The sequence below is a fragment of the Panulirus ornatus genome, chromosome 55 (assembly GCF_036320965.1).
Source record: "Panulirus ornatus isolate Po-2019 chromosome 55, ASM3632096v1, whole genome shotgun sequence".
Classification (NCBI taxonomy): Eukaryota; Metazoa; Arthropoda; class Malacostraca; order Decapoda; family Palinuridae; genus Panulirus; species Panulirus ornatus.
Window position 1 is genome coordinate 23251323 of NC_092278.1, and position 21044 is coordinate 23272366.

General features: G+C 36.6%; 1 protein-coding gene across 1 annotated transcript in view; it reads right to left on the reverse strand.

The window, feature by feature from the left end:
* Nucleotides 1-251: 251 nt before the first annotated feature.
* LOC139765561 (endoplasmic reticulum transmembrane helix translocase) overlaps nt 252-21044 on the reverse strand; it is a 42104-nt gene continuing 21311 nt past the window's right edge. Inside the window, exons 12-24 of the mRNA XM_071693114.1 lie at nt 19452-19627; nt 17987-18097; nt 17525-17650; nt 16719-16811; nt 15292-15423; nt 12977-13166; nt 11486-11679; nt 9500-9635; nt 8375-8571; nt 7773-7915; nt 7439-7547; nt 3498-3641; nt 252-1342 (exon numbers count right to left, since the gene is read on the reverse strand). Coding sequence (XP_071549215.1) covers nt 1217-1342; nt 3498-3641; nt 7439-7547; nt 7773-7915; nt 8375-8571; nt 9500-9635; nt 11486-11679; nt 12977-13166; nt 15292-15423; nt 16719-16811; nt 17525-17650; nt 17987-18097; nt 19452-19627 — 1877 coding nt within the window. The 3' untranslated portion in view covers nt 252-1216. The remainder of the gene's footprint in view (nt 1343-3497; nt 3642-7438; nt 7548-7772; nt 7916-8374; nt 8572-9499; nt 9636-11485; nt 11680-12976; nt 13167-15291; nt 15424-16718; nt 16812-17524; nt 17651-17986; nt 18098-19451; nt 19628-21044) is intronic.

Here is a 21044-nt window from a genome sequence, read left to right on the forward strand (position 1 = left end):
CAGTGTCTGGATAAGATTCTATTTGTTCCATTCTTCTCTAAATCCCAAAATGTTAGGTAAACCAGCCATACCTGTGCAATGAATTGTTATGCAAATGTACCACAAATACCATGCAAGGTAACATGTTGCATGTACTGCCCTGCTATCAAGTGTCATTAAGGGCAATATCAATACAAAGAATTTGAGGAGAAAATAGCAGAGATCAAAGGTAGATTAACTAATTTTACATGTTAAAAATTAAAAAGATGACCTCTGCCTTCAATACTTTATTCATAAATATGCTATGAATATGAAATTCTCTTAGTTTTCATCTAAGAGTTGATGAATCATGAGGTTGAAACAAGGAAACAAACTGAAGCTTGCAATACATATCCAACTTTCTTTTTCCTTATTATATAATATAGTGGTAAGAAAATAACTGAGTAAAATCTTTTGTTTCTCTATCAGGTGCTCACTAACAAAGAATGAACACCAACATATTTCATATACATAAGGATTTTAACTGTACAACTTTTACTAAACACTGAAATAAGCATTTATTACAAAATCTCTGACTAATATAACCAATCTTCATGCAATAATCACTGTACATAATTTAATACATCCTCCTATTTGTCAACTACAGTACTCCTCAGCCTTTGAGAAACAAACTAGCATTTGCATTAAATATCACATAGCTTGGAGACTTTGGTTTGCAAACTTCACTATAAAAAGTATGACAAAATTGAGCAAGTTCCAATTATATCATCTGCTTTTTACCAGCAAATCAAACTAATGTACCGACCAATGAAACATATATTCTGCAATCAATTACCTATTGTGGTACAAAGATATTATCTGACTAAACTCAACAAAGACTTGAACACTGTTCATTTTTTACAATGTACCTAAAGCATTAAGTTCTATAAACCACAATATGTCAGCTTACATTAGAGGATGGGAGCTCATGGATGTATGGTGCTGGACGTAGAAAGTGATATATAAATAGTTTAAATAAATAACTTTAATATATAAATGTCCTTTAAAAAATTACATTTCACAGCTATCTCGGTCACTTAAATACATAATTTCTTAACTTTCTAGAAGATTAGAAAATTTCACCTTAAAATGCAGATCCATTCACAGTGCATGCACTTTATCATCCAAATAGTCAGTCATGAGGCATTATGTAACATCATTGTACACTTTTCACAGTCTCTACCATCACCACCCTAGTTTATGAAGTCCTTCTCTTAAGGTCTGAGGGTAGTCTTCCTTCTCCAAATAAGAAGAGGCAAATTCGATCGACAATGAGAGACAGAGCAAAGTCCGCCACGAGGACCTTCACCAGGATGATGCGATACTGTTGCAAAAATAAATTTATTAGCAAACAAAGGACTATAACTTAATACTAACAGTGCTATTATGTGAGAAATTCAGGTAGTTAAGGAACCAATGAGGGATATCTATACATTCAAATAAAGCTCCAGATTCCTGAAAAATGTTTTAATTTTCTTAACTATCCTAAGAAGGTAAGCTATATGGACACATACTTTTCCATACCAAATTGTCCTTCCCATCTTAACAAAGTATTGTCAGGAACAATGAAACAAATGGGTTCAGTAGCACATATCATCGTCCTGTGTAATGTGCTGAAACTAGTCTTTCATCCACAACTAAGCCCCATCGATCACTCAATGATGTACATTGCATCATATGTCCTAGTTCTGACCATAAAGAAATGTCAAACCCTGTACAAAACATCAATTCAGTTTGTTCTATCAAAGGTAAACCTCTCAAACTCCTGGTTGTTTTATCCCAATGCCCTAAAAACTCCATTACTCCATCCCTTTATCTCCTCCTTGAGCTCCCCTCTCTCTTGTTCACTATGCTTTCAACATCATATTATTTTATTGGTTTCTATTCACTCATCCTCTACACATGCCTCAACAATTTTACATACCTTTGATTGGCCCTCTCATCCAGATTAAACTTACAACCAAAGCATTCAGGGGAAAATGTCATTTTTTACATAATCAATCTGAGAACACCACATAATGTCATTTGGCATTTAATTTCCAGGAGATCCACTTTCTTTTACTTTACATTCTAGCCCCAAGACTCTCATTGTAAAACAATGTTAGGACTACTACTCTTCACATATACTCATCTTTGCCAATGAGTTTTCCTTTTATGCATACTCCTTAATGCACCAGAGATCTTAACCCCTCTATCAAATCAGTGACGAACTTCAGCCTGCACGGGTCCATTTGCTGTCATGTTAAATCCCAGAAGCCTCGTGTATTCCACATCATCAATCCAGGTCCTTCCCAATGAGCCTCACTCTCAAGCCATCCTGTCTCAACCCACCATTTCAACTCATTCCCTTACTTTTGATTACTTTAACTTTCAATGTTTTCTCTTGCACAACCTCCCAAACATCATCATCAGCATTTGGAATTTTCCCTGGATTTGCCACCATGGGTATTTCATTCACAAAGGAAAAAATTTCCTTGCCTTTGTGAATGACATAGCCATGGTGGGAGATCCAAGGCTATGTCATTCAAGAAGAGCATCTGATTTAGTTTAATTAGAAGAAAAAAGAAATAGTAAAATATTACTATCAATAAATTTGTTTTGTTCACGTATAAATAAGTGCTGAAAAAAATGTTTGCCGTGTTATTGGTTCCTGATGCTACTTTACTGATGCACAGAAAATGAACTCCTGAATTTACTGTAACCAAAGTCTCAAAGAAAAGAAAAAATGGGACTACTGAAAAAGGAAAAGAGGTTAAACATTCTTACCTTCAATACACGTACTGTTAAAACTGATATGCTTATACACATGTATTGTTAAAATTGATACAATACAACTTTATCTTGCAACCCCATCACATTCTTCTATTCACGAAATTGATCTCAAGCAAAATAATTAATTCTAATAAAATATGATACACCCGCATTAAAAAAAAAAAAAAATGGAGAAAAAGGTTAAACTTCGTTTACTAATTTAAACATGCACCAAAATTTCTTCCCATCACCAATACATCTATTAACCGGTGGGTCTATTTACCCTAAAGGGGAGATTGAAAAGTCATATTTAAGTAGGGGGAAGGTTATGAAACTTACTGGAAACCACTGAGGAGTTTAACTCATTCTATCTACCAAAGATACCCTAGACTAGTGTGATAAAACTCTTAAATACCATCTTTGGTATACCTCTTGATCTTTTTTTAAATTCAATAAACTAGAAAAAGTATCACAAAAAAAATCCTATCAGAGTGTAAAGAAGGAAAAATAAAATTAAGGAAATTGGAAGTTTTAATTACGAGACCTGAATTATGTGCTTACATTCATAACTGCAACATATGATCACAAAGCTTAAAAAAGAAATGTTACTGTTCTAAATCCAGGCTATGGCTAAGTGCATGCAAGCAAAAGATCTGAGAAAAATTATAAGTAATGAATACCAAAATAGATATACTACTTTTGGCTTGTGAAAATACAGATTATCATACCTCAGGTGGAAAATCAACAATTTCAAACTGTTGAGCAAACTCTGGTACTATGCCCACAGCAAGAGCCAAAATGACACCCCCCGAGCCAAGGAGGCTATAGAGAAGAGCCTTATTCTCTAAAAGACTCTCCATGAAGGGGTGACCCTGGAAAAATCATATATCAAATTACTAAGAATAACTTGGATGACAATGAAACAGTTACAACAATAACTCTTTATCTGTAATCAAAGACAGTAATAGTCATCACGAAAATTAGATATGAGCCTCTACAAACACTACACTAGACCTGTCCTCAGTCAGTGGCCTGTTAAGGGTGAGGCACTAAAGAATAAGAAGCAACACTGCCGAGTTTTTTAGTTGTGGAGACTTTGTTGCAGTGGCCAACCCTATGAGAGAGTTCCAATTGGAACAGGCATCAGAGATGTAAATAGACAGATAGAATCAAAGAACTATTAATATAATTCACCTTCCATAATTTACCAAATCTTATGACACATCTATACTGAAACACTCTCTCTTGTCTAATGCACGTGAAAAGGCTATGCAGAAATTGTCATGAGTATCACTGTTATCCTAATTTCTTCATGAGTTATAAAACATAATCATACATAAAAAGCCTTATAATGCAACACTTGAAAAGGTACTAATGATAAATTTTAACCAATCGCTATTCACACAATTTCTAGCTATCAAATATTGGTATATACCTTCAGCCATAAAATGTAAGCAAAATCTGCAAAAGGTATCACAGACTACTAACATCCTCCATCATCCTATCTCTCCCTAGCAAGCAAAAGATGGCACCTTTCCATAAAAATGAGCAACAAGTGTGTCCTCTACCCTGTCTATAATCATAAATGAATCTTTATGACTAAACACCTGCTTTAGCAACTGCACAAGGAGCAGAGGATGCACATGCATGTAATCTATGGCCAAACAATGTGTGTGTAGGGGTTAGTCATCAGCTCATTTGACATCTTTGTTAAAAAACTCTTGCATATCATGAATGCACCTTAACATAATATGAGATATCATTCAAAGACACATCATGATTGTGGGAAAAAAGTCTCTTGGAAAGATACAGAATATTCATTTCGGGAAAAGGAAAGTCATTATATGCGCAGGTAATCTAACACTTTTTAAATATTCATTTTGCAACTTCAAGGCCAAGTATCATTCTCAGCAGACTGTATATGATAAAGTTAGCCTACAAAACTAGTACATCACTTCCTTTATACCCAAACGCCACTCCTGCCTTACCAAGGTTGCACCAGGAAAATGAACAATGGCCTCCTTTGCACACACACCCTCCCTATCTATCATAAATAATACACAGAAGTCATATCCTACTGTCCAAAGCTGAGCTTTGGAGACTATTTTGAGGTTTCCTTTGATCACTTCATAAGCCCTGGTTCAACTGAATGACAGCACAATGCCTTGACAAAACTTAATGGTCCAATTCATTCTGCCTCAAAACCTCATGAATGTTCAGGTCCCAGTGCCCTAAAGCTTCCTTCATTCCATTCATTCCCTCTTGGTCTCCCCCTATGCTATGCTCCCATCACTTCTGACATAAAGATCCCAATGATCTGTCTTTCTTAATGCATCCTCTCCATTTGTCCATACCATTTCAGTGCATCTAGGTGGCCCTCTCAATCAGACTGTACTTCTCTCTTTAAATTGCCATTTCTTACTGCATCAACTCGCCTCATCCCACATATTTCCACTCATTCAACTCCAAAATGTTCACTTTTTTCTTTAGCGCTCAAGGTCTAAGACACATCTATACAGAAATGTCAAGACTACTATACCTCCTGATACCAATTTTGCCCCAAAAGACACTGATTTACCCTTCCACATGCTCCATAATGCACCCAGAACCTAGTCCTCCTCTAACATTCCATGACTCTTCAGTCCAAAGGTTCCAACAACTGCTATTTCTAATCAGAGGTATTCAAAGCACTCCACTTCCTCCAGCTCAATCTTACACTCACACCATTCTGTCTCATCTGACTACTGCTCGTCGTTATCTTCATTTTGTTCACATTTGCTTTCAAGTTCCTCCTTTCACACATATTAAATTCTGTCACCAGCTTCTGAAGTCTGCCACCAGAACTGTATCTGCAGCAAACAGCATATCATTTGCCTAAAGACCCCCAGCATACCAAAGAGATTTAACAGCCATAAAAACATTACACATCCTTGATGCACACCCATCTTCACTAAGAATCACTTACCCTCCCTTCCTATTCACATAAGTGCCTTGTCTCCCAGAAAAGTGACAGTTTACTGTTTTATTTATTTTTTTTTGAAAAAAAAAAAAAAAAAAAAAAAAAAAAAAAAAAAACTTTGTCGCTGTCTCCCGCGTTTGCGAGGTAGCACAAGGAAACAGACGAAAGAAATGGCCCAACCCCCCCCCCCCCCATACACATGTATATACATACGTCCACACACGCAAATATACATACCTACACAGCTTTCCATGGTTTACCCCAGACGCTTCACATGCCTTGATTCAATCCACTAACAGCACGTCAACCCCGGTATACCACATCGCTCCAATTCACTCTATTCCTTGCCCTCCTTTCACCCTCCTGCATGTTCAGGCCCCGATCACACAAAATCTTTTTCACTCCATCTTTCCACCTCCAATTTGGTCTCCCTCTTCTCCTCGTTCCCTCCACCTCCGACACATATATCCTCTTGATCAATCTTTCCTCACTCATTCTCTCCATGTGCCCAAACCACTTCAAAACACCCTCTTCTGCTCTCTCAACCACGCTCTTTTTATTTCCACACATCTCTCTTACCCTTACGTTACTCACTCAATCAAACCACCTCACACCACACATTGTCCTCAAACATCTCATTTCCAGCACATCCATCCTCCTGCGCACAACTCTATCCATAGCCCACGCCTCGCAACCATACAACATTGTTGGAACCACTATTCCTTCAAACATACCCATTTTTGCTTTCCGAGATAATGTTCTCGACTTCCACACATTCTTCAAGGCCCCCAGAATTTTCGCCCCCTCCCCCACCCTATGATCCACTTCCGCTTCCATGGTTCCATCCGCTGCCAGATCCACTCCCAGATATCTAAAACACTTCACTTCCTCCAGTTTTTCTCCATTCAAACTCACCTCCCAATTGACTTGACCCTCAACCCTACTGTACCTAATAACCTTGCTCTTATTCACATTTACTCTTAACTTTCTTCTTCCACACACTTTACCAAACTCAGTCACCAGCTTCTGCAGTTTCTCACATGAATCAGCCACCAGCGCTGTATCATCAGCGAACAACAACTGACTCACTTCCCAAGCTCTCTCATCCCCAACAGACTTCATACTTGCCCCTCTTTCTAAAACTCTTGCATTTACCTCCCTAACAACCCCATCCATAAACAAATTAAACAACCATGGAGACATCACACACCCCTGCCACAAACCTACATTCACTGAGAACCAATCACTTTCCTCTCTTCCTACACGTACACATGCCTTACATCCTCGATAAAAACTTTTCACTGCTTCTAACAACTTTCCTCCCACACCATATATATTCTTAATACCTTCCACAGAGCATCTCTATCAACTCTATCATATGCCTTCTCCAGATCTATAAATGCTACATACAAATCCATTTGCTTTTCTAAGTATTTCTCACATACATTTTTCATATTTGAACACCATTTTTCACAATAATGAAGTAATGCCAGGAACAGATGAATAACAGCCTCATTTGCTAACATTCACCCCTAGCTGTCATGTATAAACCAAAATTAGTCCCCCATCCACAGTCAAGCCCCACAGAACATTTCATAATTTCTGCTTACAACACCATTAACTTTAGTTTGATACTGAACACTTGATCAGCTATACTTTTTCATTAATATTGCAAAACATATTGAATTGTGACTAAGAAAATGCACTTACCCGATAATTTATTGCAAATGTGGATATTTGTAGTGTCATAGAGATTACATACACTGTACTATTCAGCAAACTTGGTTCAAATTCTTTTTCTAGGTCAACATACTTCTCCCTGAAAAAAGTTTAAACACCAATCAAAATGACCATACTTAATTTGCATTGATAAAAACTTCAATAAACAGACAGAAAATTTAACCCCTACAAACATCTTAATCTCTTCAAATACAATACCATTAGTAATGTTCTTACCCTCTTCAATCACATATTCTTTCAAGTTCTTCAGTTCTAAAGATAAACATATGAACAAAATGAATGTTTAGCTTAAACAGTAACTCACTTTGGAGGTGACCATTCATTAGCTTGCTTAACAAGGAATACAAGGCAGGTAAAGTGAACGGCAAACTGAAGTAGCACCGTCATGATTGTATACACGTTGAAAATATTTGGTAGTGGCCGTTCTTTACTGAGAATCTTCAATGGCTGGAAGATGATATTTTCAGTAGTCTTTAGAATAGAGCAAGGTAATACTAAATAATGCATCACAAATGAAAGATTCAGCTGTAATTAATATCCACTAACCAGAAGATAAAAGTGATGCATCTAAAAGACATCTTTGGTAAATTCATATTTAAAGGGGGCACTGTCCTTGAAGTGCAAGCGCTAGTTAATAACAAAATCCATTAAAACTGATTACTTTCAAACTAACCTAGGACCTAGTCATGACTTAGTAACAATACCATGTGGCTCAAAATGTGATCTCTTTCAGTAAATTTCCAGAGTTTGATTCTTTATTAAATGGCTTCAAGTTATTATGGCTACACCTTAACACACAGTGAATAATAATGGCTTACTTCTGAAATGTTTTGAAGCAGTGCAATGTGAAGAAAAATAAGTTACAGATTTTCAAGAAGAACCACAAAACATTAGTCTTTATGTTACCTTTGACCTGGAAATAAATAAGAAGCATGCTGCAAGTAGCAGTCCCTGAAGTGTAGCTTGATAATCTGAGAACTTGATACCATCAAGGTAGAGGACAGATTGAGAGTAAGCCAAAATAAGTGCATTTAGGGCCAGGATCTTGAACATCTGCAGTGTAGTAACTAAGGTACATCGTCCCTGCTTGATAATGTGGCATACTGTATGGATAACACAGACACATTTGGGGAAGAATTAATCAATAAGTATTAATGGGGTAACCTACTGTGGAAAAATTTCCACATTAAAATTTCCACCCAGCTTTAAAACTTCAAAACAATTATATTTTTTCTGAATTTACATGATATCTAAATATCAGCAGCCTGATGTGGCTTTTCTATCTGTATCTCCGATGTCTATTACATCCAGGAACTCCCATCAATGGAGTGGTCACAGTACAAGCCTCTGCTTATCCCTTGCATAAACCATTCCTTGCATTCTTCCCCCATTTCTTACCCTCCAGTACTGGTACTCTTAAAAGGCAGCATTAACTTTATGTAAACTTCTCTCTAAGACCATGACATTAGGTTGTAAAAAAAAAAAAAAGGGAGAAACAATGACAAAAGAATCTGGTAAATCCTGTAAACCCTTAATGGCTTTAGAGCTGTGGACACAGACAGCCTATTCATTCCAAGCATCAAAATCCATATTTTGCCCAAAGACTCTTGAGCAGAAAGCTTTCAACTTTAAACCTAAGAAAGCTTTCAACTTTAAACCTAAGATTTCTTTTGATATAGGACCTTTAAATCTTATACTACACTTGAAATATAATATCTACGCAAAATACTACCTACGGCATTACAGTTTCATTCATAAGACGTTATCATGTCTTAAAAACTAGTTTTGAATAACATACTATTGATTTACAAATGGTTCTATTTCCCATTTCAGTTTTTCTTCCTGATTATCCAAAACCAATGACAATTAGTTTTGACATACTGTAGGCAATGTAATATATCAAAAACATTTTGGAAACAATATCTTGAATGTAAAATCTTTCTGCAATATTCAAATCACAATAAAGAAACTTCAATAAGATCATAAAAAAAGCCCCTCATTTTAAGACAGCATCCACGCCCATGTACTAACCACACTGTATTGAAGAAAGTTTAGACGTAAAGGGAGCAGCTATTGAGGCATCTCCCAGCTTTACCATAGGATTACTTTCTTCCTCTATTTCCTGAAGAAGTTTCTGCAATTGAGCCTGAGTCTTTATAACTTGTTCCTGTAAGAGTTAATGAACAGGTCACACTCAACACATAAATTTACAATCACATCTTTTTTTTTTTTTTGACAAGATTTTACTCTGCCCCTCTGTCTAACATCTGATTGCATATGAACACCAAACCACTACTCAAATACTGAATAAATCTTCTAAATCAACTGTCCTTATTCAATCATGTCTTTAACTGTGTATATACCTTCTTTTACCAAATCAATTAAATAAAAAAAGCTGCATTCCTTAACAAGAGGCTTAAATGTCTGAATTCAATCAAAAGACACATGTCAAATATATTCTTACAGAATAAGACAAGTGTACCTAAAGGAAACACTCTGTGACTTCATCTAAAGAAATGTGATATTCCAAGAATTCCATCACAAAATGCACAAAAACCAAAAATAATTTCCTTCATGAAATGACAAATGACAAATTAGCATTCAAAAGTTAATATACAGGTAATTATATTATTGCTTTTATGTTGGATTGGTCTAGTGCTAAGTCAGCACCTGAAAGGGATGTAAATGATGCATTTGACAACTCTTATCTTCCAGATGAAAATAAAGCAGTTGATGTCATCCATTCAAATTTTCAAAAAGTATTCAGTCAAGTCCTGCATTACAAATTACGAGCAAAAAAAATAAGTCACATAGTAGAGAGTTGTACTTCAGTGGTTATGAAACTGGCCTACTGGTCATAAAAAAACAGCAGTGATTAATGGTCAAGCCTCAGAATGGTTAGACAAAACAACTGGTTTGCCATGGGGATCAGTCTTGGAACTATTTTTTTTTTAACTTCAGAGATTCTCAGGAATCTTACAATATGACATTCAAATACATATATGGATATGGAGAAAATAAAAGTTAAAAGAAAGAAATGCTCAGAAAAAAAAAAAAAAGGGGGGGGGGGGGGGGGGGCTGAACAGCAGGAGCAGCCAAGTGGTATGTCCAATGAACCATGAACCCAGGAAATGTGGGAGCTTCAAATGGCTGGTAAAAGTCAAGTTGATGATACCAGCCTGGTGGTGGTTGATGACTGCCCAAACGCAGACCTAGGAAGACAAACAGTTGCTGTGAATACTACTAGTGAGTCTATCTATCTATAACTCTGATGCCTGTTCCAAATGAAACTCCCTCAAGGGGTTGGCCACGGCAATAGTCTCCATAACTAGTGGACTCCAGTGCTGCTTCTTAGCCTCTAATGCCTCACCCTTAACAGGCCATTGACAAAGGGCATCTCTAGCATAGTGTTTGCAGAGGCTCCTACCTGATGTTCATACTGACTACTACTACATAATGTGTGTACCTAATGCTCCTGCCTAAATGTTCCTACCTACTACTGCTCCTACCATTTTGCCAAAAGGCAGGACTAGCACATAGTGCTCACTGCAGGAAAACCTTATTATGAAGAACAAGCTGAACAAACTGTGTGAGTTAAAAGTTGTCAAGTGTTATGTGTAACATGGAGAGATTGTATGTTTATAGACAGAAAGCCAGTAGTCCACATATGGGAGAGGCATAAAGGAAAGAAGCTACCTATGAAGCGCTGGCTCACTATGCAACTGTGACTACCCCTACCAATACCCAGATGGGTAGTACTGGCAATATACCTCCCTTGTCACTGGCTGCCTACCAACTACTACCTACTACTGAGTCCATTACAAATAATGAGTGTAAGCTGCAGTCTTCAAACCAAAAATCAGGATTGTGAGGGTCCTTGCAGGTATATTTCCAGAAGTGTATTCATGCTTGTGGGACAAACCACAAAGGGGAGATAAATAAAAAAGAGCAAGGTTGCTTTGTTTGATATGGCAAGGTAATAGAACAAGCTAAATATACCATGGCCTGCAAACATACTTGGTGTGGAGTTAATCTAGCCTGACTGGAGCCTGCAGGAGGGACTTGTGCTTTTTGTTTCTCCACTCTTCTAGCCAATTTTTTTGCACTTTCCAGTTTTTCAGATACTGCTGGTGATATATTGTTGCTTGGGTCTTCCCCACGTTTCTTTTTCAGTGGTGGCCGGTCTGGTGCATTGGACAGAATGGCCACACCTAAAGAAAAGTGTGATCATATATGTCCTGTAAAATCTTAGAATGAATGAATTTATTTCTTTAAGAGTTATTAGTCATTCTGCTAAGGACATCCAAAGAGATAGTTGGATATAACCATTTTAATTAAGCTGAATTAAAGAAAAGAATATTGTATCTCAATGCAAATGCATAGCTATACTGTAAAACTAACTCACAAGAATGTCCCAGTAAAAAAAAAGGAATCAGTATTTAGATCAAACAAATACTGTCCATGGCAGATTGACTAAAAATATGAGAGGAATTGTTTGATCTGTTTCAAAGATGTTTCCAGTGTGCTAGTCAATTACTAATGGAAGCTTTGAATGTGATAAAATAACCAATCTTACTAAGATGACAAATTATCTTGAACAAAGAGATTCATCTAAAAGTAAGTATGAAAGACAGAGTAGTACCTAAGTGGTGCAAATGCTTGCCTATGCTTGAATTGCAGAACTGAGTTTTGCTAGGCCTACCTATGAGGATGTGTCCCTAGTTGCTAAAGGATAATTGGTCTAAATTGGGGAATCAATCAGAAATAAAGCAGGCCACATTACCACCATATGCCACTGGCTTGGAAATCTGCTTAGTTCTAATCAGGCAAACCCTAAGCATGTGCATATGTGTGTGGGTAGATGAAAATACATCTATTCAGTTCACATCCTTAACTCGTAACTAGAGCATTCAAGTGAAACATGAGCTTCTAGCCCTCTTCACTGATGTATATGATTTTCCTTTGTATTCTTAATACGTGTGCCATGCAAGACTAACATCTTTGTTTACAACATCACACAGCAAATTGCTGCAAGCAACTACAAATTACTCATCAAGCATCCTTTACTGAAATACCTAAAGCTCTAAATACGTCACAAACTGTGTTTTTCCATTTCTTCCATGGTATACCTCATCTTACATATTCAACCATTCTTCCATTTATCTTCTTGGCCGACCTATCATTTGCCATGTGACATACTGCACCATTGCATTTATAACACTTTCTTCCATACATTTCCCAAACAATTTCTTCATTCCATATATCTTTCTCTTATCTACATCTTCATATATTCTAATCCTAAATACATAAATTATATTAATATCCATTACTCTCATTCTTTTATTTGACATTGAAAAACAAAGACATCATATCCAAACAAGAGAGATAAGACAAGAGTACTATCATACAAACTTCTATGGACCCAACACTTAAACTGAAGGATCATTAAATTTCTGGATCCCATATGCCAATCTACAGACTAACAAATGAATTACTTAATGAACTTACCACAATGTGCATGTTTAAGTGCTCCCACATCATTGGTACCATCTCCACACATGAGAGCAGTAAAGCCTAAGCTTTTGTATGCTGTGATCACAAACTCCTTCTGTTTTGGGGCCACTCGAGCAAATACTCGTACATGGGGAAGGATGCTCCAAAACATTTTTGGGTGTTGTTCTTTTAACCATGCAAGACCCTAAGGGTTAACAAAAGAAAAAAAATCAGAAAAGATATTTCAATAAATTAGTGACAAACTTTATTCTTATTCTGAAGTACAAAATGAAAAAATCCTTTTCATTACCTATCTATCTCTTTAACTACAGTATATACCAATACATAAGTGTCAAGATCTATCTACTGATCTATACCTCTGAAGCCCATTCCATTTGGGAACTACCTTAAGGGGGTAGTCATGGCAAAAGAGCCTTCATAATGTAAACTTCAGTGCTGCTTCTAGCCTTTATGCCTCACCCTTAACAGGCCAGTGGCAGAGGGGCAACTCAAATATTTCTACCTAATGTTCCTGTCTACTGTTCCTACCTACTACTTTTATCTAATACTCCTATCACTTTGTCAAAAGGCAAGGTCAGCGATCAGCATTCACCACAGGAAAATCAAGAGTTAAGAAGAATGAGTCATGTAGGTTAAGTGTTGTCAAGCGTTATGTGTGCCAAGGAGAGATCTTACTCGTGTAGAAAGAATCCCAACTCTATCAAGAACAAACAAGTCAACTCTCTAACTGACTTGTATGTAGTTATAATTGAGCCTAACATTCACAGCCAAGTCCAACAGACTTCAATGGCTTACAATATGCCCACTGATAACATTATGCCCTCCATATACCCCATAAATCCTCCTGAATGATCAGCCCGTGATACCCAAAAGCCTTCACTCAATCCTTAAATCTACTTCTCACTCTTGGTAAGCACTTCATGCCAAAGATGCAGCATCTACACTGAAAACATCAAACACTTACTACCCATAGCCCTGCACTCATCCTACAGACAAATACACAGCAATGTCACACTTAAACTGTAGATGAGAATGATTTCCTGAAAGCTTCAGGAGGTCCCAGAAAGGTCCCAGGAAGGGACATGTTTAAAAGGGTACTGAAAGGATAGGAAGGGCAAATACAAAGTGAAGGAATTTTTTTTTTTTTTCTTATACTTTGTCGCTGTCTCCCGCGTTTGCGAGGTAGCGCAAGGAAACAGACGAAAGAAATGGCCCAACCCCCCCCATACACATGTATATACATACGTCCACACACGCAAATATACATACCTACACAGCTTTCCATGGTTTACCCCAGACGCTTCACATGCCTTGATTCAATCCACTGACAGCACGTCAACCCCGGTATACCACATCGCTCCAATTCACTCTATTCCTTGCCCTCCTTTCACCCTTCTGCATGTTCAGGCCCCGGTCACACAAAATCTTTTTCACTCCATCTTTCCACCTCCAATTTGGTCTCCCTCTTCTCCTCGTTCCCTCCACCTCCGACACATATATCCTCTTGGTCAATCTTTCCTCACTCATTCTCTCCATGTGCCCAAACCACTTCAAAACACCCTCTTCTGCTCTCTCAACCACGCTCTTTTTATTTCCACACATCTCTCTTACCCTTACGTTACTCACTCGATCAAACCACCTCACACCACACATTGTCCTCAAACATCTCATTTCCAGGACATCCATCCTCCTGCGCACAACTCTATCCATAGCCCACGCCTCGCAACCATACAACATTGTTGGAACCACTATTCCTTCAAACATACCCATTTTTGCTTTCCGAGATAATGTTCTCGACTTCCACACATTCTTCAAGGCCCCCAGAATTTTCGCCCCCTCCCCCACCCTATGATCCACTTCCGCTTCCATGGTTCCATCCGCTGCCAGATCCACTCCCAGATATCTAAAACACTTCACTTCCTCCAGTTTTTCTCCATTCAAACTCACCTCCCAATTGACTTGACCCTCAACCCTACTGTACCTAATAACCTTGCTCTTATTCACATTTACTCTTAACTTTCTTCTTCCATACACTTTACCAAACTCAGTCACCAGCTTCTGCAGTTTCTCACATGAATCAGCCACCAGCGCTGTATCATCAGCGAACAACAAAGTGAAGGAATACGAACATGAAAAAGGTTTAACTTTTTGTAGCATTTGATATCATGAAAAGATACAAATGTATGGTGGAGACACTGCATGCATAATCCTGCTGAAAAGTGGCAGATGGCATACTGTGTTAAGAGTAATAGGCACATATAATAAAATCCAAGCAAGAAAAATACCTAAAAAAAAAAAAAAATACTTACCTCTCCAGTAATACAAAAGTCATAGGTTCTGAAGAAGCCATTCTGTAATTCCTTAATGTTCTTAGAAGGAATGACATCCATCTTGACTGTCTCATCAATACTCTCCCATCCCCAGCTATTTTCATTATAGTTCTGTGCAAAAGAAAAAACTTGTATATCATCAAACTGTGTTAGAATCACTATTCACATCAGTGAAACAAAATCCTGGAAATATTTTCGGCACTACCTATTGCCTGGTTTGATAAAGAAAAAATCTTTACCTTTCCCTGTCTAAATAACTCCATTACAAGGAAAAGCCCAAAAGCCCAAGACAGTTCACCCTGAAGCTTCTAGGACTATTTTTCTGTGGCAAGATCCAAAGAAAATGCTTTCTATGACAGTCAAAAACTGTACATAAGGATGAGGTAATATGTTAATCTTGTGGCACCTTGCTAACTTACAGCAACACTTACTGACTAGATAAGCTGCAACTGGCTAGCCATATTAGACTACATATTAGTCTTAGCCTTAGACAAAACAAAAGCCCTACTGAGGGCCAAGTAAAGCAGAATCTGCATTCTAAAGAATAAAGTCAGGAAAAATGATGTGGTAAGCTGGTCAAAAGCAATGATTGTTCCAAGTCTAAGCAAATTTACAGTAGGTTCAATGTAGAACAAATTTCAAAGGGACATAGTCATTCAACAGGGTCAGAACAATGAAATTGTTCAGATTTTAGTATATCTGGTGGACTAAACTGAATGAGTTTTGGTTTCATTTGCTCTGAACTTAAAAAGGACCACAGGGAGGCCTGGTCTCAACCCAATATGGGCTTTTCTCAAACTAATCACAATAGGATGAACCTGGTATATGGAAAAAGATATGCTCAAGGTTACTTGAGCTTTGCACATGAACTGACTGTTCATAAATGTTAACAGTCCCTGAGGTTTGTGGAAAGCTGTCCTAAACATTCATAAAAAAAAAAATTTTTGACAGCAAAGAAAAAACTTTAAAATCCTATTCACAACCCAAAGGAGGTGTCCAACCAATAATCACTCCTCCCCTGAATACTCTGGTTACTGCATACCTTTCCCCAGATGTCCACAATCTAGTTTACTTCCCACTAATGTACTATGCAATTCCATTTGTTCATCCACTTAATTTTCATCATTATATTTACTCATTATCATTAACAACAACAAAACACAATCTCAAAATAATTAATGACCAATCAAACCTTTCTTTCCTTGGTTATATTTTTCTTATACACATCACTCCTGAACTATGAATTCTGAAACATGAATTTATGTTTTCAAATTCTATATTTTACAATCCAACTTAAACGTTAAAAATTGAGTGATGAAGATGCAATTACCAAAAAAATCAAGTCTTTCAACATTCTATTGTAGCTGGATGATAATGTGAAGAAAGTATAATAAAGTATAACTCACCTGTAAAATAAGTGTAGCTTTTTTCTGCGTAAATCGCAATTCTTTAGCAACGTGGCAGGCAGTTAAAGAGTTGTCACCAGTGATCATAACAGCCTTGTGATGAGAGATAATGCATTCAATTACAGATATGAAATAATTTTTGGTACAATACCTAATGGATTTAGACATTCTAAAAGTTGTGAACAACCTATGGGCATTACCGTAATGATTCAGTATTGATTCTTCAACATGTTTATCTCTTAATGGCCTTAATGCTCTGTGTTATTAACCAATGATAACACCATCCAACCCCTAGTTATGCCAGGTCATCAAGGCATTAATCATTACATTATATAGTGGGCAAACCACAATCAAATTATGGCAAGGACTACACTGAGTTTCTACCACAAGGGCAAACCTAATCAAGATAGAAATTACAAATGTTCTAAAAAGGAATTTAAACAGCAACAGACCACTGGGTCCCTTAAAGTATGTTAATCTAAAAAGTAATACAAGTGCTTTGACCAATTCAAAATAAAAAATACACTGTGCATATGTTTCATGTATGTCAGTACTGTTGGAAAAACAAAACTCAAAATTTCATCAGCTTCTTAAAATAGTCTACAAAGCAGAAATATAAAAAACATGATAAGCCTTTGTAATGATCTCTAAATATGATATTCAATTATGTACAGAATCTCAGAAGCTTTCATCTGTAGCATGCCAATTGGCAAACCTTCACTTCCTTTATTACGATGAGGCAACTTATATCTACATGACAAGAAATAAATTACTAAATCATATAATGATTTCACTGACAAACTTACAGCATGTGAACTCTGAAGCACTTCCTTAATAACCTCTTTGGAGTCTCTCTTAAGAGGACAAGATATGATGATGAATCCAGCAAAGGTCAGATCACATTCTAATTTTTCTCGTGTTGTTTCCCTCACCTAAAATTCAGGTAATGAGATGAAACAAATAACTTGGTAGTGTATATCAGTAATATCTACCTATCTATCTATTACGTCTGATTCCATTCATATTTTCATCACTAAGTATGCTCACTTTAATTTTAATGCAATTAATAGAGTTACATTACCTACAATCATTTAAGCACTTCATATCTCTCTTAAGTAGGCATGTAATTATGATGCAAGGTCAGGTTACATTCCAATTTTTCTTAAATCTGCCACCTTCCTGTTTACATTGAGCTAATATCAATTACTTAAGTCTAGCTTTGCTTTGCACAAAAACAGGAACACAAAAAAGTTAGATTCATTCCTTACTTCTGCATGTGACAATTTGCCAAGTTCTTTCCTTCCAAGGGCCAGCACACGTGCTCCACGTCGAGACAGTTTTAGGTAAACATTATCATAATTTGGTGGTAATGATGAAAACTGGAAATAGACAGTCTGTCATCAAAACTGATATTCAACTATCATCAATACAATAAAACTTTACATCCTTATGGTTTTCAAGTCATAAAATTTTCATTAGCAAAGAATCAAGGTCAGTTTCAAATGATTCAGACATTTCTCCCTCAACCCTATAACATAAATTTCTGTGGTACTGTGCTGGGAGGTCTATCTATATCTTGGACATCCATTCCCTCCAGGAACTCCAATCAAGGGGGTGGCCATGACAAAAAAGAGTGGCTACTGAAAATGAACAGTGACTTGTTAAGTTATGCTAGCAATACCGGTATGATTACACATAAAAGTATCTTCATAGGTGATCAGGGAAATAACTGGTAAGTATATCATATCTGTTGCTTTTAAACTCGCAGCAAATTGTTGTCACTCTCTCATAAGGTAGATTACTTGATATGTATTTGGTTTGTGTATTAATGACTCACCACCAATATTCAATTTTCAGCAGTAGGGTAGACCATTATCATGAGTTCTACGAGACATTTCCACTTGAGAGCACATAAGGTAGGATATGAAGATTTTAGCTATTTTTTCTTCAGCTACATGACAAGTGTAGAAAAAGGGGCTTGTGTACACATTGAAGGATACGAACAGGTCTGAAAGCATTCAGATGTTGAAGTATCTACTAAGTGTTCTCTGTTAAAATGGAGAAATGGATGCTGTGATATCTGAGTGATGAAAAGTACTTAAGTTGGTAGCAATATGAGAAACATTATATGGAGTAAAGACGTGTTTGTGTGACAGGTATGGTTCACTCTACAATGGTGAATGAAGCTAACCCTTTCAGTGCTACTGATGTCAATCTATGGTTATGTAGCATGGTGCTACTCTGGAAGGCCACAAATATCAACTGGACAATGTAAGGGTTAAATATGACTGTGCACTACAAAAATGAAAGAAAACTCATAAAAATGTCTATGCATACCTTTGAAGGAAGCAGAGGAGGAGGATATGGAAACTGAGATGAATGGCTAAAAGTGTTGGATATCAAAGTTAACTAACATAAATCTCACATGGTCTACTGTGGAGGTATTTCATACAAACTAATATAAATATTATATTCATGTGGAGAAATTTTGAACTTATGGTACTGCATTTCAGACAAAATAATAAAAAACATTTTTCCCAAATAAGTTTGCAATATTCATCCCAGGAGGCACAAAGTATATTAATTCAGTGGTCATCTCACAAAACTGTGAGTAGAAGAGATCCATTCAATCACAAAATACAAAATAATAATAATAATAAATAATAATAATAATAATAATAATAATAATAATAATAATGAACTTAAATATTCATGCAAAGTTCAATAGCATACCATAGGCCTAAGAGTCTCTGGAGCACCTTTGACAGTTGCTAAATAAACAACATCGGCAGATCCTGACTGAGTGTAGCCGGTGATAACTGACATTCGTTTAAGTTGTGAAGAGAAGTGAAAACGATGGAATATCTTCATTCCAGGAGCCTTGCCTCTCCTTGGAATTACAGCTTCACCTATATGGTTAGAATGAGTTAATGAGTTTCACACTGGAAAAGGCATTAACTGCTGTCATAAGAAGTGTGTAAAATCAAAATTTAAAATTCTTACTAAATTTCCCAATTCTTCTGATTTTCTGCTCCATTCACACATGCATCTGCAAAGACAACTTCTATTACTTGGGGACTTAAGTAACACAAAAAATATTTCAGATCAAATATCAAATATATAAACACCCACACCCACACTGTGTACAGTTCTTCAAGAGATGCATGGATAGAGCAACCAATGACAAAATACGAAATTAGACAAAAAACTTTGTCATGAAAGATGAGAAGAAATACTTTAAGTAAGGAGGTTGATGAATGGAATAACATGGTACATGCCCTGTAAACTGCCTATTTTGTATTCAAATGAGCTAGAAGAACAACATTTGGTACAAAATAAGAAAAGATCTGCTGTCAGTTAATAAGATATAGATATCTTTTGCTGTAGTGTTTTCACCAGATCAGTCTCTCAAACACCTAGATCATCTTAAAGACCAAAATAATAAAAAAATCAGAAATTTAATTCTAATGAAATGAAAGAACAAAATATTAGAATAATAAAACAACTTAGGGAGAAATAAAACATTTTAGTAAGAAAGTCCTCCCACCACAAGCACATTTGTAAGGTATCTTACCAATGCATTCCCATCCCAAGTTTTGTACTTCTTCCAAGGTAAGCTGCATAGTTTAATACCTATTTTTCAGTTATTTCATTTTTCATTTATGTTCTTTCATTTCATAAGGGAGAGACAGTTGGCAGTTAAAATGATCTTGAAATTTCTGAGCTGAACTGATGACAGCATCAGGGCAAAATAATTCTTTTCCTTTGATTAGCTACAAATCTGTTCTTACTTAACATCAAGCATTGTTCAACAGGCTCTTCTGAACAAAAATGAAGCAACCTCAATGGCATATATTGTGATATTCTGGTAGACATGTACTGTGTCATTCTGAAATATGATGGCTATTTTGAGGTTTTACCGAATGCATGAATTAATAATCATTGACATCCAGAAAAATATAAAGAATATACGTGAAATAAATGGAAATCTTACCTGGCATTACTAATCATTTTGTGTGCCTTCCAAGCTAGCCACACAGATTTCAGTTTTGTGCCTTCTTAAAATTTTTTTTTTTTTTTTTTTTTTTTTTTTTATACTTTGTCGCTGTCTCCCGCATCTGCGAGGTAGCGCAAGGAAACAGACGAAAGAAATGGCCCAACCCCCCCCCCCATACACATGTACATACACACGTCCACACACGCAAATATACATACCTACACAGCTTTCCATGGTTTACCCCAGACGCTTCATATGCCTTGCTTCAATCCACTGACAGCACGTCAACCCCTGTATACCACATGACTCCAATTCACTCTATTTCTTGC